The sequence below is a fragment of the Oryx dammah genome, unplaced genomic scaffold (genome assembly GCF_014754425.2).
Source record: "Oryx dammah isolate SB20612 unplaced genomic scaffold, SCBI_Odam_1.1 HiC_scaffold_28, whole genome shotgun sequence".
Taxonomy (NCBI): Eukaryota; Metazoa; Chordata; class Mammalia; order Artiodactyla; family Bovidae; genus Oryx; species Oryx dammah.
Genome location: NW_024070212.1, coordinates 81,653,402 through 81,673,807, shown reverse-complemented (window position 1 = coordinate 81,673,807; position 20,406 = coordinate 81,653,402). Strand labels below are relative to the sequence as shown.

At 39.2% G+C, this 20,406-nt stretch overlaps 1 protein-coding gene across 3 annotated transcripts in view; it reads left to right on the top strand.

Moving 5' to 3' along the window:
* Window positions 1-20,406, top strand: part of PATJ (PATJ crumbs cell polarity complex component) — a 392,470-nt gene that overhangs the window by 98,081 nt on the left and 273,983 nt on the right. For all 3 annotated transcript variants that reach the window (XM_040232710.1, XM_040232709.1, XM_040232708.1), the window contains exons 18-19: window positions 14,250-14,459; window positions 19,754-19,870. In XM_040232710.1, coding sequence (XP_040088644.1) covers window positions 14,250-14,459; window positions 19,754-19,870 — 327 coding nt within the window. The remainder of the gene's footprint in view (window positions 1-14,249; window positions 14,460-19,753; window positions 19,871-20,406) is intronic.

Below are 20,406 nucleotides of genomic sequence, written 5' to 3'. Positions count from 1 at the left end.
TCCAGGAAGTTAGTTACTGTCAGTCTGGCTTTGCATCTCTGTCTCCCATGTAACTAAAAACAGAACAATAACTTTTTTTTTTCCTAAAGCGGAGTTTGTCTAAAGAGAAAACTCAGCCTCTAGAGGTGTTTCATCACCAGTCTACCTCTGCGTGTGGGTGTGTTTTGAAAGTTCCCACTGGATTCTGATGTCAGTGTTGAGAGCTATGCTAGTAGGAGAAAGTCATAGCCCTTCCTAGAGTGGGACAGAAGGATGGAATCAGAGCCACCAACAGGTACTACGAGCCTGTTTTCCTAAGGCATGGTGGTTTCCTGTGCTGCCCTGTTTGTGGGTGTCATTTGGAGCTGGGCAATGAGCCAGAGAAGCCATGCTTTCCCAGTGAGAGCTGGACAGTGGAGTTGCCTCCTTCTGGTACCAAAAGCCTAATTTGTTAATGAGGCATGAAAGGAGATCGTCCGCCTGATCTTGACATACCCCTTTCTAGGGCTCAAGTTTCGCTTATGGCAGTTCCCACTGTGTTTTACTTTAATTAGGTATTATGTTCACCAGTATGCCACTGTGAACATAGCATCAGAAAGGACCAGGATTTGCCTTCTGGCTATGATGCCCTCTTAGGACTTGGACAAGCCTGTTAATCTTTTTTATATAATAATCTCTAAAATAGAAATAATATTTGCCTTTTAAAGCTGTAAAAACTAAATACAAGATGTATATAAATGCCTACGCTTTTCTGAATATAAAATAATGTGTTCCTAGTTACTGAAAGATGATGATGATGATTCATAAAAATAAAGTTTAAGCATAGACTTGCTATACTTATTATTCATTATCTCCTTCCAAAAATTATTATTCATTTATGAACTGGTATGGGGATATAAAGATGAAAGGATCCACTTCCTTTCAAGATCTTATTTAACAAAAGTATATGGGGCATCTCCTATGCTAGGCATTGTTCCAGACACTGGGAATATAGAAATATACAAAATAGGTAAGAGATCCTGTGTCCTTATGGAGTTTAAATTCAACTAGGAGTAAAGAGACAGTGGATAAATAAATGTATGTTAAAATAGAACGAAAGAAACAGACTTTGGGACAATTCTCTATAATACATTATGATTTTACCAGTGGTAAGAGGCTTTGTGATGATTGTTTCTTAGGATCCAGAGAGGCCTCATGGGGAACTGAGGAACACTTTGTACACAAACAGGTAGTAGGCACAGGAATGTCCTAGAATTGATAAACTTGGCCCTGATTTCATATCTTTATTTTCTTTAGTAACTGTGAACTGTTTAATATCTATCTAAACTTTCATGTTTTATTCCTTTTAATGAAAAAATCCTTTGAGAAATTTTCTAATATTTATAAGATATGGCTACCATTTCACATGATGACAATAATAGCCAGTAATTATGTACTGCTTACACATACTGGTTTAATTATCCCTGTAGCTCAGATGGTAAAGAATCTGCCTGCAATGCAGGAGACCTGGGTTCGATCCCTGGGTCAGGAAGATCGTCTGGAGAAGGGACTGGCAATCCACTCCAGTATTCTTGCCTGGAGAATCCCACGGATAGAGGAGCCTGACGGGCTACAGTTTGTGGGGTCGCAAAGAGTCAGACACGACTAAGCGACTAAGCCACCCACCCACCCATAGAACCTTGAGGCACATCCTACAATCATCCTCATTTTATAGATGAGGACCTTGATGACAGGAGACTAAGGAATTTGCTCAAGATCATCCAGTTAGTGAGCAGGGGAGCTGGGCTCCCAAGTCTGTGGTCCAGCAACATGAAAGTATGGCTTTCAGACCGGAAGCAACACCGATTCTTCATAATTGTGGCTTCAGTGAAAGATGATAAAAATGTCTAATTCTCTTTGCAGAGAGAAACATTTAGTACAGTCCCAGAAGGTTGACTTCACATTTCCCTGAATCCTGTGGTCTCTCGCTCTTCCTCCTCTTATCTAGCCGAAGCTCTTCAAAGACCCAGTGGCCGTTTCACTGCCAGAGTAGAAACTGGACTTGTTTTACGTTATGTTCCCTAGTAGGACTCCTCACCGTTTCTCCGGTGCGGTTTCAAAGTTGGCCAAGTTTTGTTCTTCATATCCCAGAGTGCTGGTTGCCCTTTCAAGGACTGGAAAAAAAAAAAAAAAATCACAGAATCTTTTCTAAAGAATGGAAAACGTCCTGTGTCCTTTGACAGTGGTTGTCAGAGAAGCTCACAGGGTAGAGATGGCTCCTGTCTTTCAGTATCTGCTTTAAGGGGGAGTGAGGACTAAGGAGCCCGTGCTGCCTTGAGCCTCCCTTCGGGTACAGAGGTCTGCGTATCTGGAGACTGTGAGGTCAAACACTTCGTTGTCATGTATTAAAATGTAAGGGTAATTAATACCAGGGATGATTTAGCAATTGATAGCACTGTTGATCTAAAGCACGCATGCTCAGTTGAATTTGGAAGGCAGTAGATAAGACAGTAATTGTTAACTCCTCAAACACATATGTCCAATCAACTTCTTTTCCATCATCTTCCTGGTAAACAGTAATAAAAGGAGTTATAGCAAGAATAAGAGTAAAAACACTTATGAAGTGATTACTGTGGGCTTTCCAAGTACTTAATCATGCCTTATCTCATTTAATGCCTTAAATAACTCTACAAAATCTGTATTATTGTCATTTCCACTTACAATGAGAAACTCAAGTCTCAGAGATTAAACAGCTTGAACAGTATCACTCAGCTGGTATCTGTAACTGTTTAGCTTAAGCTGAGAGTAATTTGTTTGGAAAATTAAAATAAATTTCAAAACTAATTCTTTAAAAAAGCTTTTAAAAGTTTTCTGTGTCTATACTTTTCCAGCATCATAATAACTTTCAACTAATATAGTTTTTCTCTAGAAGATAATGGGATATCAGTTTCAGTTCAGTTCAGTTCAGTTGCTCAGTCGTGTCTGACTCTTTGCGACCCCATGGACTGTAGCACGCCAGGCTTCCCTGTCCATCACCAACTCCAGAAGCCTGCTCAAACTCATGTCCATTGAGGGATATATCTTATTTATAAATTCATTTTCTTCTAAAATTTTTTTCCTTCTAAAAATTCATTTTCTTCTAAAAATTTTCTAAAAAAATTTAGATATTTTAGATAATATACATAACATATAATACACATAACATAAAATTTACCAGCTTAATTTTTAAGTGTACAGTTCAGTTGTGTTAGGTATATACACATTTCAACTGTTACTTTAAAAATATTTTAACATATTTATTGATTTATTTTGGCTGTGCTGGGTGTTCATTGCTGTGTGGCCTTTCCCCCTAGTGTGCTGAGCAGGGGCTGTTCTCTAGTTTCAGTGCATGGGTTCCCATTGTGGTGATTTCTCTTGTTTCAGAGCATGGGCTCTAGGGTGCCTGGGTTTTAGTAGCAGTGGCGCATGGCCTCAGGGGTTGTGGCTCCCCAGCTTTAGGGCACAGGCTCAATAGTTGTGGCACATGGCCTTAGTTGCTCTGTGGCATGTTAGATCTTCCCAGATCAGGGATCAAATCTGTGTCTCTTGCATTGGTGGGCAGATGTAATGTAGTTAAAATAGAGGGTGGGACTTTGTCCTTGAGTACTACCATCAGCCTGGTAGAATCCCAGCCATTTCAGCCAAGTGATGGTGGGGCTCTGAGATAAAGGACAGCTGTGTGGTTCATTTTGTTTTGTTTTCCCTTCAAATAGTAAAATTCCTGGGCTAGAAGTGAATAGTAAATATGTAAACAATTACAGCATGATACAAAATTTTCAAAAGATGAGCTATCCAGAGACAATATTTACTATTCAAGGAGAATATCAACTAGGAGATTAAGAAGGGGAAAAGGTAAAGTCACGGGACTCTGCTTGAATCAATTAAATTGTTATGATGTTTAAAATAGATTTTTAAAATGTGAAACTATACAGAATAAAATGATGTGCAAGCCTATGTATTTTTTCCTCTACTTTAGATTATATGTTTAGCAAGTTTCTCTGTCCTCTTCTATTACACTTTTAATTGCCTTGTGTGCAGTACTTACTGTGCTGCTCAGGGACTGTTTCATTCTACGTATGATGCGTGGAAAAATCTATTCTTAATGCCTAAGAGTATTTAGGAGGTAATAAGACACAAGGAGCCAGGAACCATATCAGTTTAATTTATCTTGAGTGCACTGAAAGTATTTTGTGGGCACTTATATTTTGAATGTGATGGTATTGTGGTAACTGGTATGATTAGTGTACAACTTGGCTATATTATAAAACAGTAAAAAATGGGGTTAGATTCTGATAAGATAGCATAGTCATTATTCATTAGAATCATTTAGTTATTGCCTTGCATTCACTATAAATCCATTTCTTTCTCTTTCCTAAAAGTAAATGCTTAGCTTATTGGTCAAGTCAGAAGATGCTCTTTTAGTGTAATTAATTACCTCCTGTTATCTTAAACCAGAACTATACTACTGATTTTAATTCAATTAATAGTCTCTAACATGTCTTTTGTTGCTATCAAGAAATGGCCAAAAAAGTTGTTTTAATATTCATCTTATAAAAAAGAGCACATGTAAATATTTTGTTGTATCTTTTGTTTTGATGGTGGAATACTCGAGGAAGTTAGAGACTGTGTAGTTAAGCAGCATTTTTATGAGTCCTTTAAAGACATTAGTAACTACATTTATTACATGTTTGTGACCAAAGTGTAGTCTTTTTCATTGCTGATGCTGTGTTTTGAATTAACTTCTGTCATTCCCTACTTTTTATAGTGGTTTTGTGACTGTTTTGGTAAAAATTAGTAACAAATTTGACTCAAGCTATTCTGTCAAATTTAGTTATAGGATTTGGGGGTTGGGGAAATGGATCACAACTGTCACGTATCCAACTTTCTCATTTTACAATTAAGGAAACTGACACAGAGAAATCAAGAACTTGTGATATTGTACACTGTCAGGCTGGGGGCTCAAAACTTGTTGCTTGACTTTTAATACACACCCATTCTGCCACTAGCGGATTGAATGGCTGTTTTCACTGTCTTCTCTTTATCTATATTTTCTTCCTTTTAGAAGAATGTTTGGATTCCTGTTTCTTGACTTACATCGGTCACTGGAAATTTTAATTCACACCAGTTGTGCATCAGAGCTCCTACAGATCACTATTTTTTCATTAAGATCTACACATCTCTGTGTGTCTGTGCGTGTGTAAAAGAACCTTTGCTTTGCCCTTCTTTACACTCAATTCCTTCTTCTGCCTACCTCTACTATGAAATAGCTGGCTGTCTTGTTTTTAATCTTAATGGTTTCTTTCTATGTTCTCCATTTCAGTAACTTCCTTGAGATTTAGCTGTTAACTCACTTAGATTTTAACTTTCTACTCTTTGGTTCAAAAAATTATTACCACATTTAAGAATATAGTCTTCAAACCTAGAACAAATTCGTAGAGACAGAAAAAAGAATAGTGGTTACCAGGAACTGGGTATTGAGTGGCCAGCGGTGGGGGGCAGTGGGGGCATAGAAACTCATTTAATGGGCATGGCGTTTCAGTTTGGGAAGATAAAAACGTTCTGGGGTTGGATAGCGGTGACATTAGTTACAGCCATGTGGATGTACTTGCCACTGAACTGTACAGTTAAAATGGTTGAAATGGTAAATTTTCTGTTGTGTATTTTATTTATAGTGTTTATTTGTTTTTGGCTGTGCTGGGTCTTTGTTGCTGCCGGGGCTATTCCCTGCTGTGGTGCACAGCCTTCTCTCTGCAGTGGCTTCTCATTGCAGGGCGCAGGCTCTAGGGCATGCAGGCCTCAGTAGTTGCTGCACGTGGGTGGGTAGCTGTTGCTCCCAGGCTCTAGAGCACAGACTCAACAGCTGTGGCGCATGGGCTGTTTCTCTGCAGCGTGTGGGATCTTCCTAGACCAGGGATCAAACCCATGTCTCCTGCGTTGGCAGGCAGATTCTTTACTATTGAGCCACCAGGGAAGCCCTATGTTATATATTTCAACACAATAAAAGGTAATAAGTCAAAAAAAAAGAAACGAGTATACCCTTCAAGAAACAAATATTGGTCTCCTTGCTACTTTCATTGTTTTCTCTCAGTTGACCATTATTTAGTTGGAGCAATTCTCTTATCAAATAGTCTGCGCTAGCTGCCTTGTGTTATCCAGAAATTAATGTATGTAGAGAGTTCCAAATAATCCTTGAAAACACAATTCCTCACCCTAATGTGAGTAGCTATTTATGGAGTAAAATTCAGCCGCCTGATTCTGTACTAATGTCACCACAATATTGAATTCATTGGTTGGGAGCTCTGACTTGTAGAGCACTTTCTGTCTCACAGTTGTCTGAAGTTGTTTCCCTGGTCACTCTTTGGAATCATTTCCTTTTGGTGAAGGAATCCTGTAAAAGAGGAGAACAGGGGTTTTGGTGTGGTGCACTATCAGCACAGAGCTTTAGTGACGCTGAATTAAGGGACCATGTTTTCCTCCCATGAGTCTACTATAGGCCAGCTTTATATTTTATTTTACCTAGTTGACAATAAGTGTGAACGTTATCTCAGGTAAATAATTTATACCCAACTTTTTGCCCGAAATAAACTATGGCCCATGTCTTTGCCATCCTGTTGTGGTCTCTACATTCTTATTCCATTATTTTAATGTTTTAAAAAATCTGATCCATCACCCAGGGTGGATTTTTCAAACAAGAAGAACAACCCCAGATTTAGCCTTTGTTTTGCATTCATATAGTTAAGTCACTGTTACACCTTGACTTTTGTTTTCCTTCATTGGAGTAATGTCGCAAACATGTAAAAGATGAATGTCAGAAGTGTCCTTGGTTTATATCTATTATTCCTGTTTTTCTAAAAAATGCTTCTTACTGAGGCATTGGCCAGCTATTCACTGTGAACACTTTTCTTCCCGTTTGTTTCCTCTTTTTTATGTAACATTTCCTGCTCCATGCCTTTCCACTGAGTTTGCCTTGGTTGCTTGCTTGTGTCTGTTGTTTTAGTTTGGGAGCAGCTTTAAGGATAGAGCTCCCTACATCTTCTGCTTGATACCCTTGTCTCTGAGAGAGCCCAATTCCAACTGAACCACCCCTGTACAGTGCTGTAGTTTATGTGAACTCCAGTCTCTTTGATCTATGGGAATGTATACAAATATTCTTATAATACATTTTTATAGACACTTCAAAACTTTGAATTCCATCCATTCAGTCATAATGGTTGTCACATGTTTGTATGTATTCACCTGTAAATGTTCTTAGCTCACCAAAGGAATGGATTCTTGAGAACCTAAGTGTAAATTAATATTGGCAAGTTACTTCTTTGGTGGTCCAGTGGTTAAGAATCTGCCTTGCAACCCAGGGGACACAGGTTGGGGCACTAATGTCTCACATGCTGCGAGCAGCTAAGCTTGCCTGCTGCAACTGCTGACACCTGCATGCTTTGGAGCCTGCGTGCCACAACTTGAGAGACTGGGCATCACAACTAGAGCGTACGTGGGCCACAGTGAAGATCCCACATGCTGCAGCCAAGATTCGACAGAGTCAAAGAAAATAAATAAAAAATGAAATCAGCAAGCGCATGTTTTAACTATGCAGGCCGCTGTACATTCTGTGCGCTCTAACTTTTGACTAAGTACCAACATATAAACCTCTGGTGGTCAAGTGTGGTATTTAAGGGGCTCAGTTTTATACTCTTTGGCAAGGTAATAATAAATATATGTTCTAACAGTTTGCTTTTTCTCAACATTCATTCATTCAGCAAATGCTTACATTAAGAAGCTGTATCTCATAAGTGGCTAAACGCATAAACTCTGGAGCTTAACTGGCTGGTTTAAATTCTGGTTCTATTACTTACCAATTGTGTGTTTTGGTTATTTATTTTTCCTCTATCTTAGTATTTTCATCTGCAAAGTAGGAATGATAATGGAACCTACCTCACGTTGCTGTGAGGATTAAATTGATTCAAAGATGTAAGATATTTAAGTCATGCCTTGTGGCACGGCAAGAGCTCAGTAAGTGTTAACAGTTGATTGTTACAAATGATGGAATGTGGCCTTTGCCTTTGGTGAACTTATAGTCTAGCAAAGAGTATGAAACTAAGCTGATTCAGTCATTTGATGTTTCAGCTATTATTCAGTCCCTTCTATGTGGCAGGCTCTGTAGTCAGCCCTGGGAATAAAAGAGCAATAAGCAAACATATCCTTGTACTCATGAAGCTTATTTTTAGTAGGGAAGACAGTTAAAATAATTCCAGTAAAATGTCAAAAGAGTTGTAATAGGGAAAAATGCAGAATGCTGTGGATACATCTAGCAGGAGGGCCTTCAGTTCAGTTCAGTTCAGTTCAGTCACTCAGTCGTGTCCGACTCTTTGCAACCCCATGAATTGCAGCACACCAGGCCTCCCTGTCCATCACCAACTCCCGGAGTTCACCCAAACCCATGTCCATCGAGACGGTGATGCCATCCAGCCATCTCATCCTCTGTTGTCCCCTTCTCCTCCTGCCCCCAATCCCTCCCAGCATCAGAGTCTTTTCCAATGAGTCAACTCTTCGCATGAGGTGGCCAAAGTACTGGAGTTTCAGCTTTAGCATCATTCCTTCCAAAGAAATCCCAGGGCTGATCTCCTTTAGGATGGACTGGTTGGATCTCCTTGCAATCCAAGGGACTCTCAAGAGTCTTCTCCAACACCAGTTCAAAAGCATCAATTCTTCGGTGCTCAGCTTTCTTCACAGTCCAACTCTCACAAAAGATCAGGACAATAAGGAAACTATATTATGAAAAATGCTATAAGGAAAGGTCTTTTTTAGGTTTAGAGATATTCAGAGTAGGAAGTGCTTGAGTCTTATTTGGGAGATCAGGGAAAGCTGCTCATTGGAGGAAACATGTGAACTGACTCTAGTGGCAAAAATACAGATAAGGGCAGTGGGGCGGGGAAAGCATTTTTGGCCGATGGAATGGTTTGCAGAATGTCATGAAGCATACCAGTGCCTTTCACAGTCTTGAACTTCAGTAGTTCTGGATTGTTGGGACAATGTGTGGGGCAAATGAAGGTGGGCAGTGGCGTATGTGGGAGGATCAAAGGGAGATCCGAGGAGAGTGGGAATCTGAAGGAATTTCTCTGCCAAAGAGTTAGCACTTTATTCTGAAGGCGGTGGAGTCACTGAAATGCTTTATGCAGAGGAGGAACTGCAATCCTATTTTTACCTCTAAAAATCATTAGTTTCTCTCTGTAAACAATAGACCAAAGTGGGTAAGACTGGAGGCAGGTAGACCTTTGGGGAGACTTAAGCAGCTGCATAGGCAAGAAGTAACGAGAAGCAGAAATGAAGAGGATCAGATAGAAGAGACATAAGACGAAATTAACATGCCTCAGGTAGCAACTCAGTGAAGGGGTGAGGGAGAGCAAGTGAATGCTTGGGCATGTCGCAGTGCCACTCAGGGACTATGGGAGAAGACGTGTTTGTCACCTTGGGTTTCCTCCAACATTGAAACATCCTGTGTTTATAATAACTATCAAACATTAGAATCACTTCGAGAGACCTCAAAATTCCTCATACGCACTTTTCTTCAGCCACTTTTATTCGCCTACGAGACAGAGCAGTTAGATTGGTTCTCTGTCGATTTCACAGCTCAGTAGTGAGAAGTCAGGTTAGAGTTCCTATCTTCCCATGCAGCATTCTGGTGAAAGTTGGTTGTGCCTAGTGTACGTGTAGGGAATGACTTTCATAAATGGTTGAATTAAAGCAAATAGATATTGTTAGAACATGTGTAAGAATATAAGGGTTTTGAATAAATAGGAAAAAAAAAAAAACATCAGAGGAGAAGATGGCTTGCATCTAGAGGATGTAGTTTGTCTTCTGTGGTTGGTATTTAGTGCCCCCTATTGGCTGTTTAGTTTAAAGCAACACCTTGGTTATTGAATATGATGTTCCTTGCAGTGTTATTTACCAAAATAAGAAAAAATCAGAGATTTTAAGATTATGATAAAAGGTGATAAAATATGATAGGGGCCTGAAAAAAAATCTGGTAGAGGTCTTGAGAAATGTCTTTATAACATTTTGTTGTATTTAACATGGGTATGATCTTACAGTGTGTATTTTCAGAAAACAGACTTTTCTGATGAGAAGCAACTTGGCTTTAAAGCATATTGTATGTGGCAAAGCCTTAAGAACAGTAGCTGCCCTGGTAGCCAGTGACAGCTGCTGTTTTTCCATAGAGTGGCCACTACATGTCATGACCATGAAAGGAAATGACTGTTGCTCGTTAAACTCCATTCAGCTACTTGAGAAATCACCTGGTCAGAGAACTCATCACAGAAAATAAAGTGGTGATTATCCACAATGGAGTATCACCAGAAGCGGGTGGTTTGTCTTTTTACAAGTGACAAGGAAGCTGCCTTTGGGTTCTCTCCTCCAGGAAAAGGGGTAGTAGGTTAGATTTAGTGTTCAGAATAACTGGGAAGTCCAAACCTGGATAAATTTTAGTAAGCAAGCACATGTGGTACTACTTTGTGGTTGAAAGATGGTTGCATTTTGTAGAAATAAGTGCTCACCATGATTTTCCTGTAAAGGAAATCTAAAGTCTATTTTCTCTTTCCATTATTTCCTGGTTAATCTTCCTTTGAAATGTTTCTAATTATTATTTCAACGGGATTGCATCTTGAAAACCAGTTGACCTATTTATTTGGCTTAAAAATATACTTTTGGATTAGGTGTTATATGAAACTACAGAGATGGCTTACACTACCCAGTGAAATCATTTATTTGCTTTTGGTATATTTTACTGTTGCAGTTTTCTCTGAGAAAGTTTAGTAATTATTAATAAGAAGTAATGCTAGCTGCTTTCTGTGCATTTCATGAGGGGAATAAGCTATTATGTAGTTTCCCTTCCCCCTCAATAAAAAAGCCTTCCATCAAAAACTGACATCCTAAATGAAGGACATAATGGTGCAGCTTATTTATTAGCGTGTCAGACTTAAAATGTAATGGTTTCATATTTCAGAATGAAAAAGTGTGTTGTGATTCATGCTTGTCGGCGACAAAACAGACAGCTCTTTTACATTACTGCACTGATTGCCGCTGATATACCACTGTACTTTTTTGTGTGTGTTCCTTTCTGTTTTCTTCTTATGCAATAGCTCCCTCTACTTGAAAATATTGGTGTAATTATAGTTTAACACTGTACTTTATTAGTGAGTTCCCATGACTATTTTTACTTCCAATCCTCTTGATAAGTATGTGGTGTTATACAACAGAGTATATTAGAAATTTACCAAGGAACTCTTGACTTGGTAGTGGAAACACAAGGTTTTGTTAAGGAAAGTAAAATAAATGGTTTGAAGGCATTGTTCAAGGGATTAGCTCTGTAGCCTTTGTTGATTTAAATATAGTATATTTGGTTAAGATTCCATGCAGTGTGGAAAATAAGCCTCGATGTCTACAATAGAAAGGTATAGAAAACTGCAATAGAAATCTTCAAAAGAACCATCAGCCAACTTCAAACAGACATAGCCTGGAACATGGCAAATTCTCACTTTTGTGATTTCAAAGTCTTGCAATTCTAACACAAAAGGTGGTAGCTGTTACTTTGTCAGGAGGGGTTTAATAGAAACCAGCAGTAGTAGAATCTCACGTCACTGCATCTTACCTCTATGGAACAGTATGTGCGTAATGATACAGTAGGAGCAAAGTACACAAGCCAAGCAAGGGATGGGTTTGCTGTAAGGAATAATTGAATTAATGGTTGTCAAGCACTTAGAACACAGCCTGACACATAGTAAGTGCTATATACCAGTATTGAATAAAATAAAAAATGATAGTGTGGCTATAAACCAGTTCAGCAGCCAAATTTATTTATAGAGTTTTAGTGTTATTTTCCAGCACTCTTGCCTGGAAAATCCCATGGATGGAGGAGCCGGGTAGACTACAGTCCATGCGGCCGTGAAGAGTTGGACAGGACTAACCAACTTCACTTTCACTTTTCACTTTCATGCATTGGAGAAGGAAATGGCAACCCACTCCAGTGTTCTTGCCTGGAGAATCCCAGGGATGGTGGAGCCTGGTGGGCTGCCGTCTATGAGGTTGCACAGAGTAGGACACGACTGAAGTGACTTAGCAGCAACAGCAGCAGTGTTATTTTCTGTGCTTAATGAAAAGAAATAGGGGGCCCTCCCAATAGATGAGGGCCCTCCCAATAAAACATTGGTTTTATTCATGAATTGATATTTATTTTCTGTATATTAGAATAGTTTTCACCTCAGTTCAGTTCAGTCGCTCTGTCGTGTCAGACTGTGACCTCATGAATCGCAGCACGCCAGGCCTCCCTGTCCATCACCAGCTCTTGGAGTTCACCCAAACTCATGTGCATCGAGTCGGTGATGCCATCCAGCCATCTCATCCTCTGTCGTCCCCTTCTTCTCCTGCCCCCAATCCCTCCCAGCATTAGGGTCTTTTCCAATGAGTAAACTCTTCGCATGAAGTGGCCAAAGTATTGGAGTTTCAGCCTCAGCATCAGTTCATTCCAATGAACACCCAGGACTGATCTCCTTTAGGATGGACTGGTTGGATCTCCTTGCAGTCCAAGGGATTCTCAAGAGTCTTCTCCAACACTACCGTTCAAAAGCATCAATTCTTCGGTGCTCAGCTTTCTTCACAGTCCAACTCTGACATCCATACATGACCACTGGAAAAACCATAGCCTGGACTAGATGGACCTTTGTTGGCAAAGTAATGTCTCTGCTTTTGAATATGCTATCTAGGTTGGTCATAACTTTCCTTCCAAGGAGCAAGTGTCTTTTAATTTCATGGCTGCAATCACCATCTGCAGTGATTTTGGAGCACCCCCCCCAAAATAAAGTCTGACACTGTTTCCACTGTTTCCCCATCTCTTTCCCATGAAGTGATGGGACCAGATGCCATGATCTTCGTTTTCTGAATGTTGAGCTTTAAGCCAACTTTTTTACTCTCCTCTTTCACTTTCTTCAAGAGGCTTTTTACTTCCTCTTCACTTTCTGCCATAAGGGTGGTGTCATCTGCATATCTGAGGTTATTGATATTTCTCCCGGCAATCTTGATTCCAGCTTGTGCTTCTTCTCGCCCAGCGTTTCTCATGATGTATTCTGCATACAAGTTAAATAAGCAGGGTGACAATATACAGCCTTGATGTACTCCTTCAACTAGGGGTATCTATACCATGTCATAATTTTAGGTTATATTATTTTTAAATATACTTTTGAAATGCAGTGATATATGCCATGGTTTTCATTTCTTTTTGGAATTTAAATGATTTAGTGAGAAGATTTTATACTGGTCGAGTGCTGAAGAATGGAGTATCATTTCCCATAATACACTTCTCTTAGAACTTGCCTGTTGCCCAAGAACGATAATAGATGGGCTTGTTTTAGGTCCATAGTATGACTGTGCTTCAGAATGTCAGAGTCTTTCCCAACTCTCCCTACACCTTTTGTGCTGTGTCCTTAGTCACTCAGTCATGTCCGACTCTTTACGACCCCATGGACTGTAGCCCACCAGGCTCTTCTGTCCATGGAATTTTCCAGGCAAGAAAATTCCTGCTGAAGCAGGTTGCCCGTTCCTACTCCAGGGAATCTTCCCAACCCAGGGACTGAACCTGTGTCTCTTCCCTAGACCTTTTGTGATACAACAAAATATTAATTACCACAATTAAAAAAAGAAATTTGTATGCATTGAGCAGTAACTCATACATACAACTAAAATTGTTAAGTTTATATCTTTATTTTGATACAAGCTGATATTTTTGTGGCTGTATAGAGTGATATTTGAATAGATTTTGTCTCTGGAAGAATACCACCAGAATACTGGACACATAAAGTAGATAGTCAGACATACCCTTTTCTGTTGAGCTCTGCTGTATTGCACTCTGTAGATATTTCATTTTTTACAAATTGAAGATTTGTTAATAACCCTGTGTCATCAGATGATGGTTAGCATTTTTTAGTGATAAGGTATTTTCAATTAAGGTATAACATTTTTTAAAAACATAATGCTACTGCACTCTCAGCAGAGAGAGTGTAGTATAGTGTAAGCTTAACTTTTATGTGCACTGGGGAAATGAGAATACTCCTGTGACTCGCGTTATTGTGGTAGCTGCTTTATTATAGTGGTCTGGAACCAAATGCACAATATCCCTGAAGTGTGCACAAAGAAGTGCACATACATGTCTTAAAGCTCTGTATTTGTTTTTAGAGGACTGACTCATCTTTCTATTTTCGCTTGATCTTTAGGACCCCTTAGATCCCACCAGATCAGTGATTGTGATCCGTTCCCTGGTGCCGGATGGTGTGGCAGAAAGAGGTGGAGAACTATTGCCTGGTGATCGTCTGGTCTCAGTCAATCAGTACTGTTTGGATAACATCACACTTGCTGAAGCTGTGGAGGTGTTGAAAGCTGTGCCACCAGGCACTGTGCGCCTTGGCATCTGTAAACCTTTGGTGGTAAGTGTCGAATTTTGTTAATATAGGAAATGATAATACTGTAATAGTTAAAAACATGGATTTTGCAGACAAATTAATCTGGCCTGACATCTCTGTTTCTCTGCACATTATACACGTGTCCTTGTGCAAGTTTCCTAATGTCTTTGACTTAATGCTCAGAAAAAGTAATGTCTACATCATAGGATTTTGAGGATTAAAGATGATAATTATTAAGTGCTTAGCACATTACATACTAGCTGCCAGCATTACTAGTCCAACTACTACTACTTTCATCTTCATACCTTTGGCACAGAATTCTAAGTTCTCACTGCATTCCATATGACATAAATTAAAGTAAGCCTGTTTATGTGTTTTAACTTTCATTTGGGCACAATGTCAGAATGGTTCAGTAAGTTGAAATCAGTTAACCATTATCGTTTTAATATTGTAGCAGTGGAATCATCATATGATTTTCTGACCATCACAGTGCCTTGTAACCCCTAGCATCTAAACTCTGATTTGGTTAAGCTACCCTGAAGTCATCTTATTGTTTAATCTCATGTACTAGGTCAGATCACTGTTTCTTTTTCTTTCTTTTTTTTTTTTTGTTTTGCAACTTCCCTAGATCACTGTTTCTGACTGAAGTATTATTAGTTGTGGTGCTATTGAGGTTCCCCAATACCCCACTTAAAAAAAGACTAGTTGGTAATTGGTATTGAAGTATTATTGAGTGCTAACTTTATGTCAGTCAGTATTGTAAGCTCTTTACACAGACTAGTTTAATCATCACAGAAACATTAAGAGGAGGTAGTCCTCTTATTACCATCATTACAGATGAGTTAGTCCAGACATAGAGTTGAGTAACTTATCCAAGATGATATAATTAGTAAGGGGCAGAGTTGAAATATGAACTCAGCGGAGTGACTTCAGACCCTGTGTTCTTAGTCGCAATGCTGTATATTCCTATTTTAATTTGTTGTCACTAGTTCAGTTTTATGCAGCATGTCTGAAACAGATACCATGATTGTAATAGTAGAGTGTTGGACTGGATTTCAAGAAATCTGGGCTCTGTTTCTAACTTTGCTGCAAGTTAGCTCAGTGGGTCTCAAATTCACCCATACTACATAGACATAAGAATCACCTTGAAAATGTTTAAAATGCAGTTTCCCAGGTCCTACTATCAGAGATTCTGATTTGGAGGTTCTCAGATTCTCAGGAATCTGCCTTATGTGAGTCACCATTGTATTTCTGATGCAGAATTTTGTACTTTGAGAAACATTGTACTGGTAATTTGGTCATAGGTACCCCATTTTTCTAAGCCTACTTTTTCATTTCTGAAGACTGAAAAAGACTAGAGAACCGATAAGATCATTCTTAACTCTAAAAGTTCTTTTATTCTGTGAAATATATTAGCATACTATGGGCTTCCCTCCTGTCTCAGTGGTAAAGAATCTACCTGTCCATGAAGGAGATGCAGGTTTGATCCCTAGGGTGGGAAGATTCCCTGGAGAAGGAAATGACTACATATTCCAGTTTTCTTGTCTGGGAAATCCCATGGACCGAGGAGCCTGGCAGGCTACAGTTTATGGGGTTGCAAAAGAGTTGTACATGACATAGAGACTTAACAACAACAATGAGTGTTCATATTGATAGATATCTGTCTATATATAGTTATATGTTCATTTGTAGATATAGATAGATTCATGTATTACACATAATATTTTTGCACTGGAGAATTTCACATGACCTTCATATATTATTCATCACATATTACACATAAAGATGCCTATATATTATACCTATCAGTTACTTTAAGCACTTCAAAATGGAATATGGCACATAGCTAAGGCAAGGTCTTGACTGTATTATGTATTTGGTGTGTGAGTTTTGCCATAGTCAATATATACCATGAGATGCTTGGTTTAATTTTGGGACAGATTAAGGAGGGGGAAGTTTGATGTTTTTATGGGGACCTCTTTATTGGCATTTTGGATTGTGGCAAGAACTTTGTCTAGATTTTCCCTGATGATTATTTGCCTGATTATTGGGGTTGCCAGAGGAAGTCCTAATTATTTATGGCCTAAAGGACCTAAACAGTGTGACTTTACTTTAAAGCAATTTAAAGAAGTCTCAGGCAGTGTAAAGAGCAGAACTTAATACCAGCTGGCTGTGGATTCTTGTTCTGGTAGAGGTAGAGCTGCAGAAACCTCGGGACCTTGGAGTCTTGCTCTGAGAGATTTTGAAATGCACAATTGTGAGGTGGCTCCTTGCCTCAGCTTCCCTCAGTGGGTAAAAGGCTGCCAGGGTGTTGGGGAGTATGAGGCCAGTAAAGGAATGAGAGAAAGTCACTTTCAAGAACATAAAAATTCTTAGTGGAATTACCACTAAGCATTGCTTCCTTAACATCTGGATTCTTTAAGCAAAACTGTCTGTGAACGGTAACTAGCCATGCATGGGTCTTTTCTGAGGCCTATCTGTCTCTGTCTCTTTCTCACGGTCCAGTGGGTGGCCACTTATGGCCATCACCTAGTGTTTACTGAGCATTTGTTCTGTCCTCAGCAGAACTGGGGGGAGAATGTGAATAAAAACGTCCAAAGTCAAGTTCAGGCGGAAAGACTATGCATATGTAACAGGAGAACAGAATTCTGTTTTGTTAAGTCTTATACCATAGGTATAGATATGTACTATCTATATAATATAGATATCATGTAATCATATTATAGTCTCATGTAGAGACTTGTTATCTATATATTTTCATGTTAACCACAAATGTGACTTCTCTTTTCCACAAACTCACCTCAAAGGTCCTAGATAAAAAACGAATGAGCTGACTTTAAAAAGTACATCGTATCGGACTTCCCTGGTGGCACAGTGGATAAGAATCTGCTTGCCAGTGCAGGGCACATGGATTTGATCCCCGATCTGGGAAGAGTCCACATTCCGCAGAGCAACTAAACCTATGTGCCACAATTACCAAGCTCGCGCTCTAGAGCCTGCGAGCCGCAGCTACTGAAACCACGTGCCACAACCGCTGAAGCGCACATGGTCCAGGGCCCGTGAGTCAAACTACTGAGCCTGTGTGCCAGAACTACTGAAGCCCATGCACCCTAGAGCCTGCACACCCCAACTATTTATTGAGCTCACACACTGTAACTATGAAGCCTGTGTGCCTAAAGCTTGTGCCCCACAAGAGAAGTTGCCACAGTGAGAAGTCTGTGCACTGCAGTGAAGAGTAGCCTCCACTCACCACTGCTAGAGAAAGCCTGTGCCAAGCAACAAAGACCCAGCACAGCCAAAAATAATACGAGAAATAAATTAACGAAACAAAGACATTGTATCTTCAGAACTCACAGGACAGAACTGTCAGTGGAGTTATTGAGCCAGACAGCTGTGGGTTTGGCTTAGCTCTGTGATTTGCCAAGCTATGTGTCCCTGTGCCTATTATTTAACCTCACCAGTTCCTCCTTGGGACCATGTAGTATGCTAGAGTCAGACACGACTGAGTGACTTCACTTTCACTTTTCTCTTTCATGCATTGGAAAAGGAAATGGCAGCCCATTCCAGTGTTCTTGCCTGGAGAATTCCAGGGACAGAGGAGCCTGGTAGGAGATCATCTATGGGGTCGCACAGAGTCGGACACAACTGAAGCGACTTAGCAGCAGCAGCAGCAGCAGCATGCTAGTTTAGAGCACAGGCTCTAAAACCAGATGGCCAGGATTCAAATTCTGGGTCTATAACTGACTGGTTATGTAACTTTGAGCAAATTACCGTGCATCTGTTGCTTATCTGTAAAATAGGGTTATTAAGGGTACCTACTACTTAGAATATATATTAATATGTTAATAAATATATTAAATAAATTGATACATTTAAAGTGCTAAGACCTGTACCTGTGATATACATATACATAAACATATACATTTGCTATTATTTTTATGTAAATATAAAATTCTGACTTAATAGAATAAATAAATAGAATTGGTACTAAGTTCTTAATATAAAGATTAAGCTGAGACAAAGCATGTACAAGTGTCTACTATGGATTGTGATGTATAGCTAGGACTTGGTAGATAGTGGCTGTGTTATTGCCTGGAACTGATGCTGAGCTGGTGAGCACTAGGATGGTTGTCCTCCTTCTGATGGAGAGTGGCTACATTGTACCATTGTTAAATATTTTGAGTATCATCCTATATAAACGTAGGCATTTCTTAATATTAAGGTCTGTTCCTGGGAAAGTGATTTTTTATTTAAGGAATACCTAAAAAGAATTAAAAGTTGGAGAAGTTTTGACCCAAATATGGCTTTTTAAAAATTATTAAAGAAAAGTTTGGTCTAATGAAACAATGTACATTAAGTACTATGTGCTTGCACTTAATGGAAAGATGAGAATTAATTTGAAAAACATTTGAAACCAAAATGTTTTCTGCAGTACAGAAGTGCTTCTTTGGTTGCCAGAGCTGGGGGTTGGGAGTGGGTGAAATGGGTGCAGGTGGTCAAAAGATACAAACCTCCAGTTATAAGTCCTAAGGATGAAAGGTACAGCATGGGGACTGTAGATAACAATACTGTGTGGTATATTTGAAAGTTGCAAATGTTAGCTAAACTTTTCATGGTGATTATTTTCGACATATACATATACCAAGATCATTATGTTGTATACTTAACACTAATATAATGTTGTATGTCAGTTGCTGCTGCTGCTAAGTCGCTTCAGTCGTGTCCGACTCTGTGCGACCCCATAGATGGCAGCCCACCAGGTATCCCCATCCCTGGGATTCTCCAGGCAAGAACACTGAAGTGGGTTGCCATTACCTTCTCCAATGCATGAAAGTGAAAAGTGAAAGTGAAGTCACTCAGTCGTGCCTAACTCTTTGCGACCCCATGGACTGCAGCCCACCAGGCTCCTCCATCCATGGGATTTTCCAGGCAAGAGTACTGGAGTGGGGTGCCATTGCCTTCTCCATGTATGTCAGTTCAGTTCAGCTCAGTTCAGTTGCTCAGTTGTGTCTGACTCCTTGCGACCCCATGAATCACAGCACGCCAGGCCTCCCTGTCCATCACCAACTCCCGGAGTTCATTCAAACTCACGTCCATCAAGTCAGTGATGCCATCCAGCCATCTCATCCTCTGTCATCCCCTTCTTCTCCTGCCCTCAATCCCTCCCAGCATTAGGGTCTTTTCCATTGAGTCAACTCTTCACATGAGGTGGCCAAAGTATTGGAGTTTCAGTTAGAATTCAATAAAAAATATGTTCATGGTTTACAAAACAATTCTTTAATCATGCTAAAAATTTTTTAAAATGCTTCTGTTTTCAGGAAGGTGATAAAGAGGAAGAAAGTTACATTTTACTTTCAAGCAATAATGAAGACAAGACTGAAATTTCAGGAACAATTCATGATATAAATTCATCTTTAATACTTGAAGCACCCCAGGTATTTAGTACATTTTTTTCCCATTTAAACAGTTGCTATTATAAAGAAGACAAAAGTTTGTTCTTACTGTCTTGGCTAAATAGATACAAATTAAATACTCTCCCCCTTAAAAAATTTTTTTTAAACTGAAATCTTTTCTCTTTTGTATCACATTGCCTCCATAAATGACATCAGCTAGGTATAAGACATTTTCAAAGAACAAACATACCTGACTTTATATCACTAATACACTCTTAAAATTTTGAGAGCAGAGAGTTTTGAAAATAGACCTGCATTTAAAATGCTGTAGAACAAGAGCTATACTAAAGAACTCTTTTTTCCCCAGAAGAACTTCTTATTGAATACTTTCTAAAGAAGAATTATTTAAACGTTACTTTATGCTTTAATATTAGAAAGTATATTTTGAAACTGTTCTTTTTTCACTCTTAAAGTGAATTGTGTTTATTTTGCTTTTAGCAGTTAGAGTATGGTTTTTCTTAACTTGACAACAGCTGTCTTTTGATATTCTTTGCATAGTTTGTTGACACTGTCGAAAC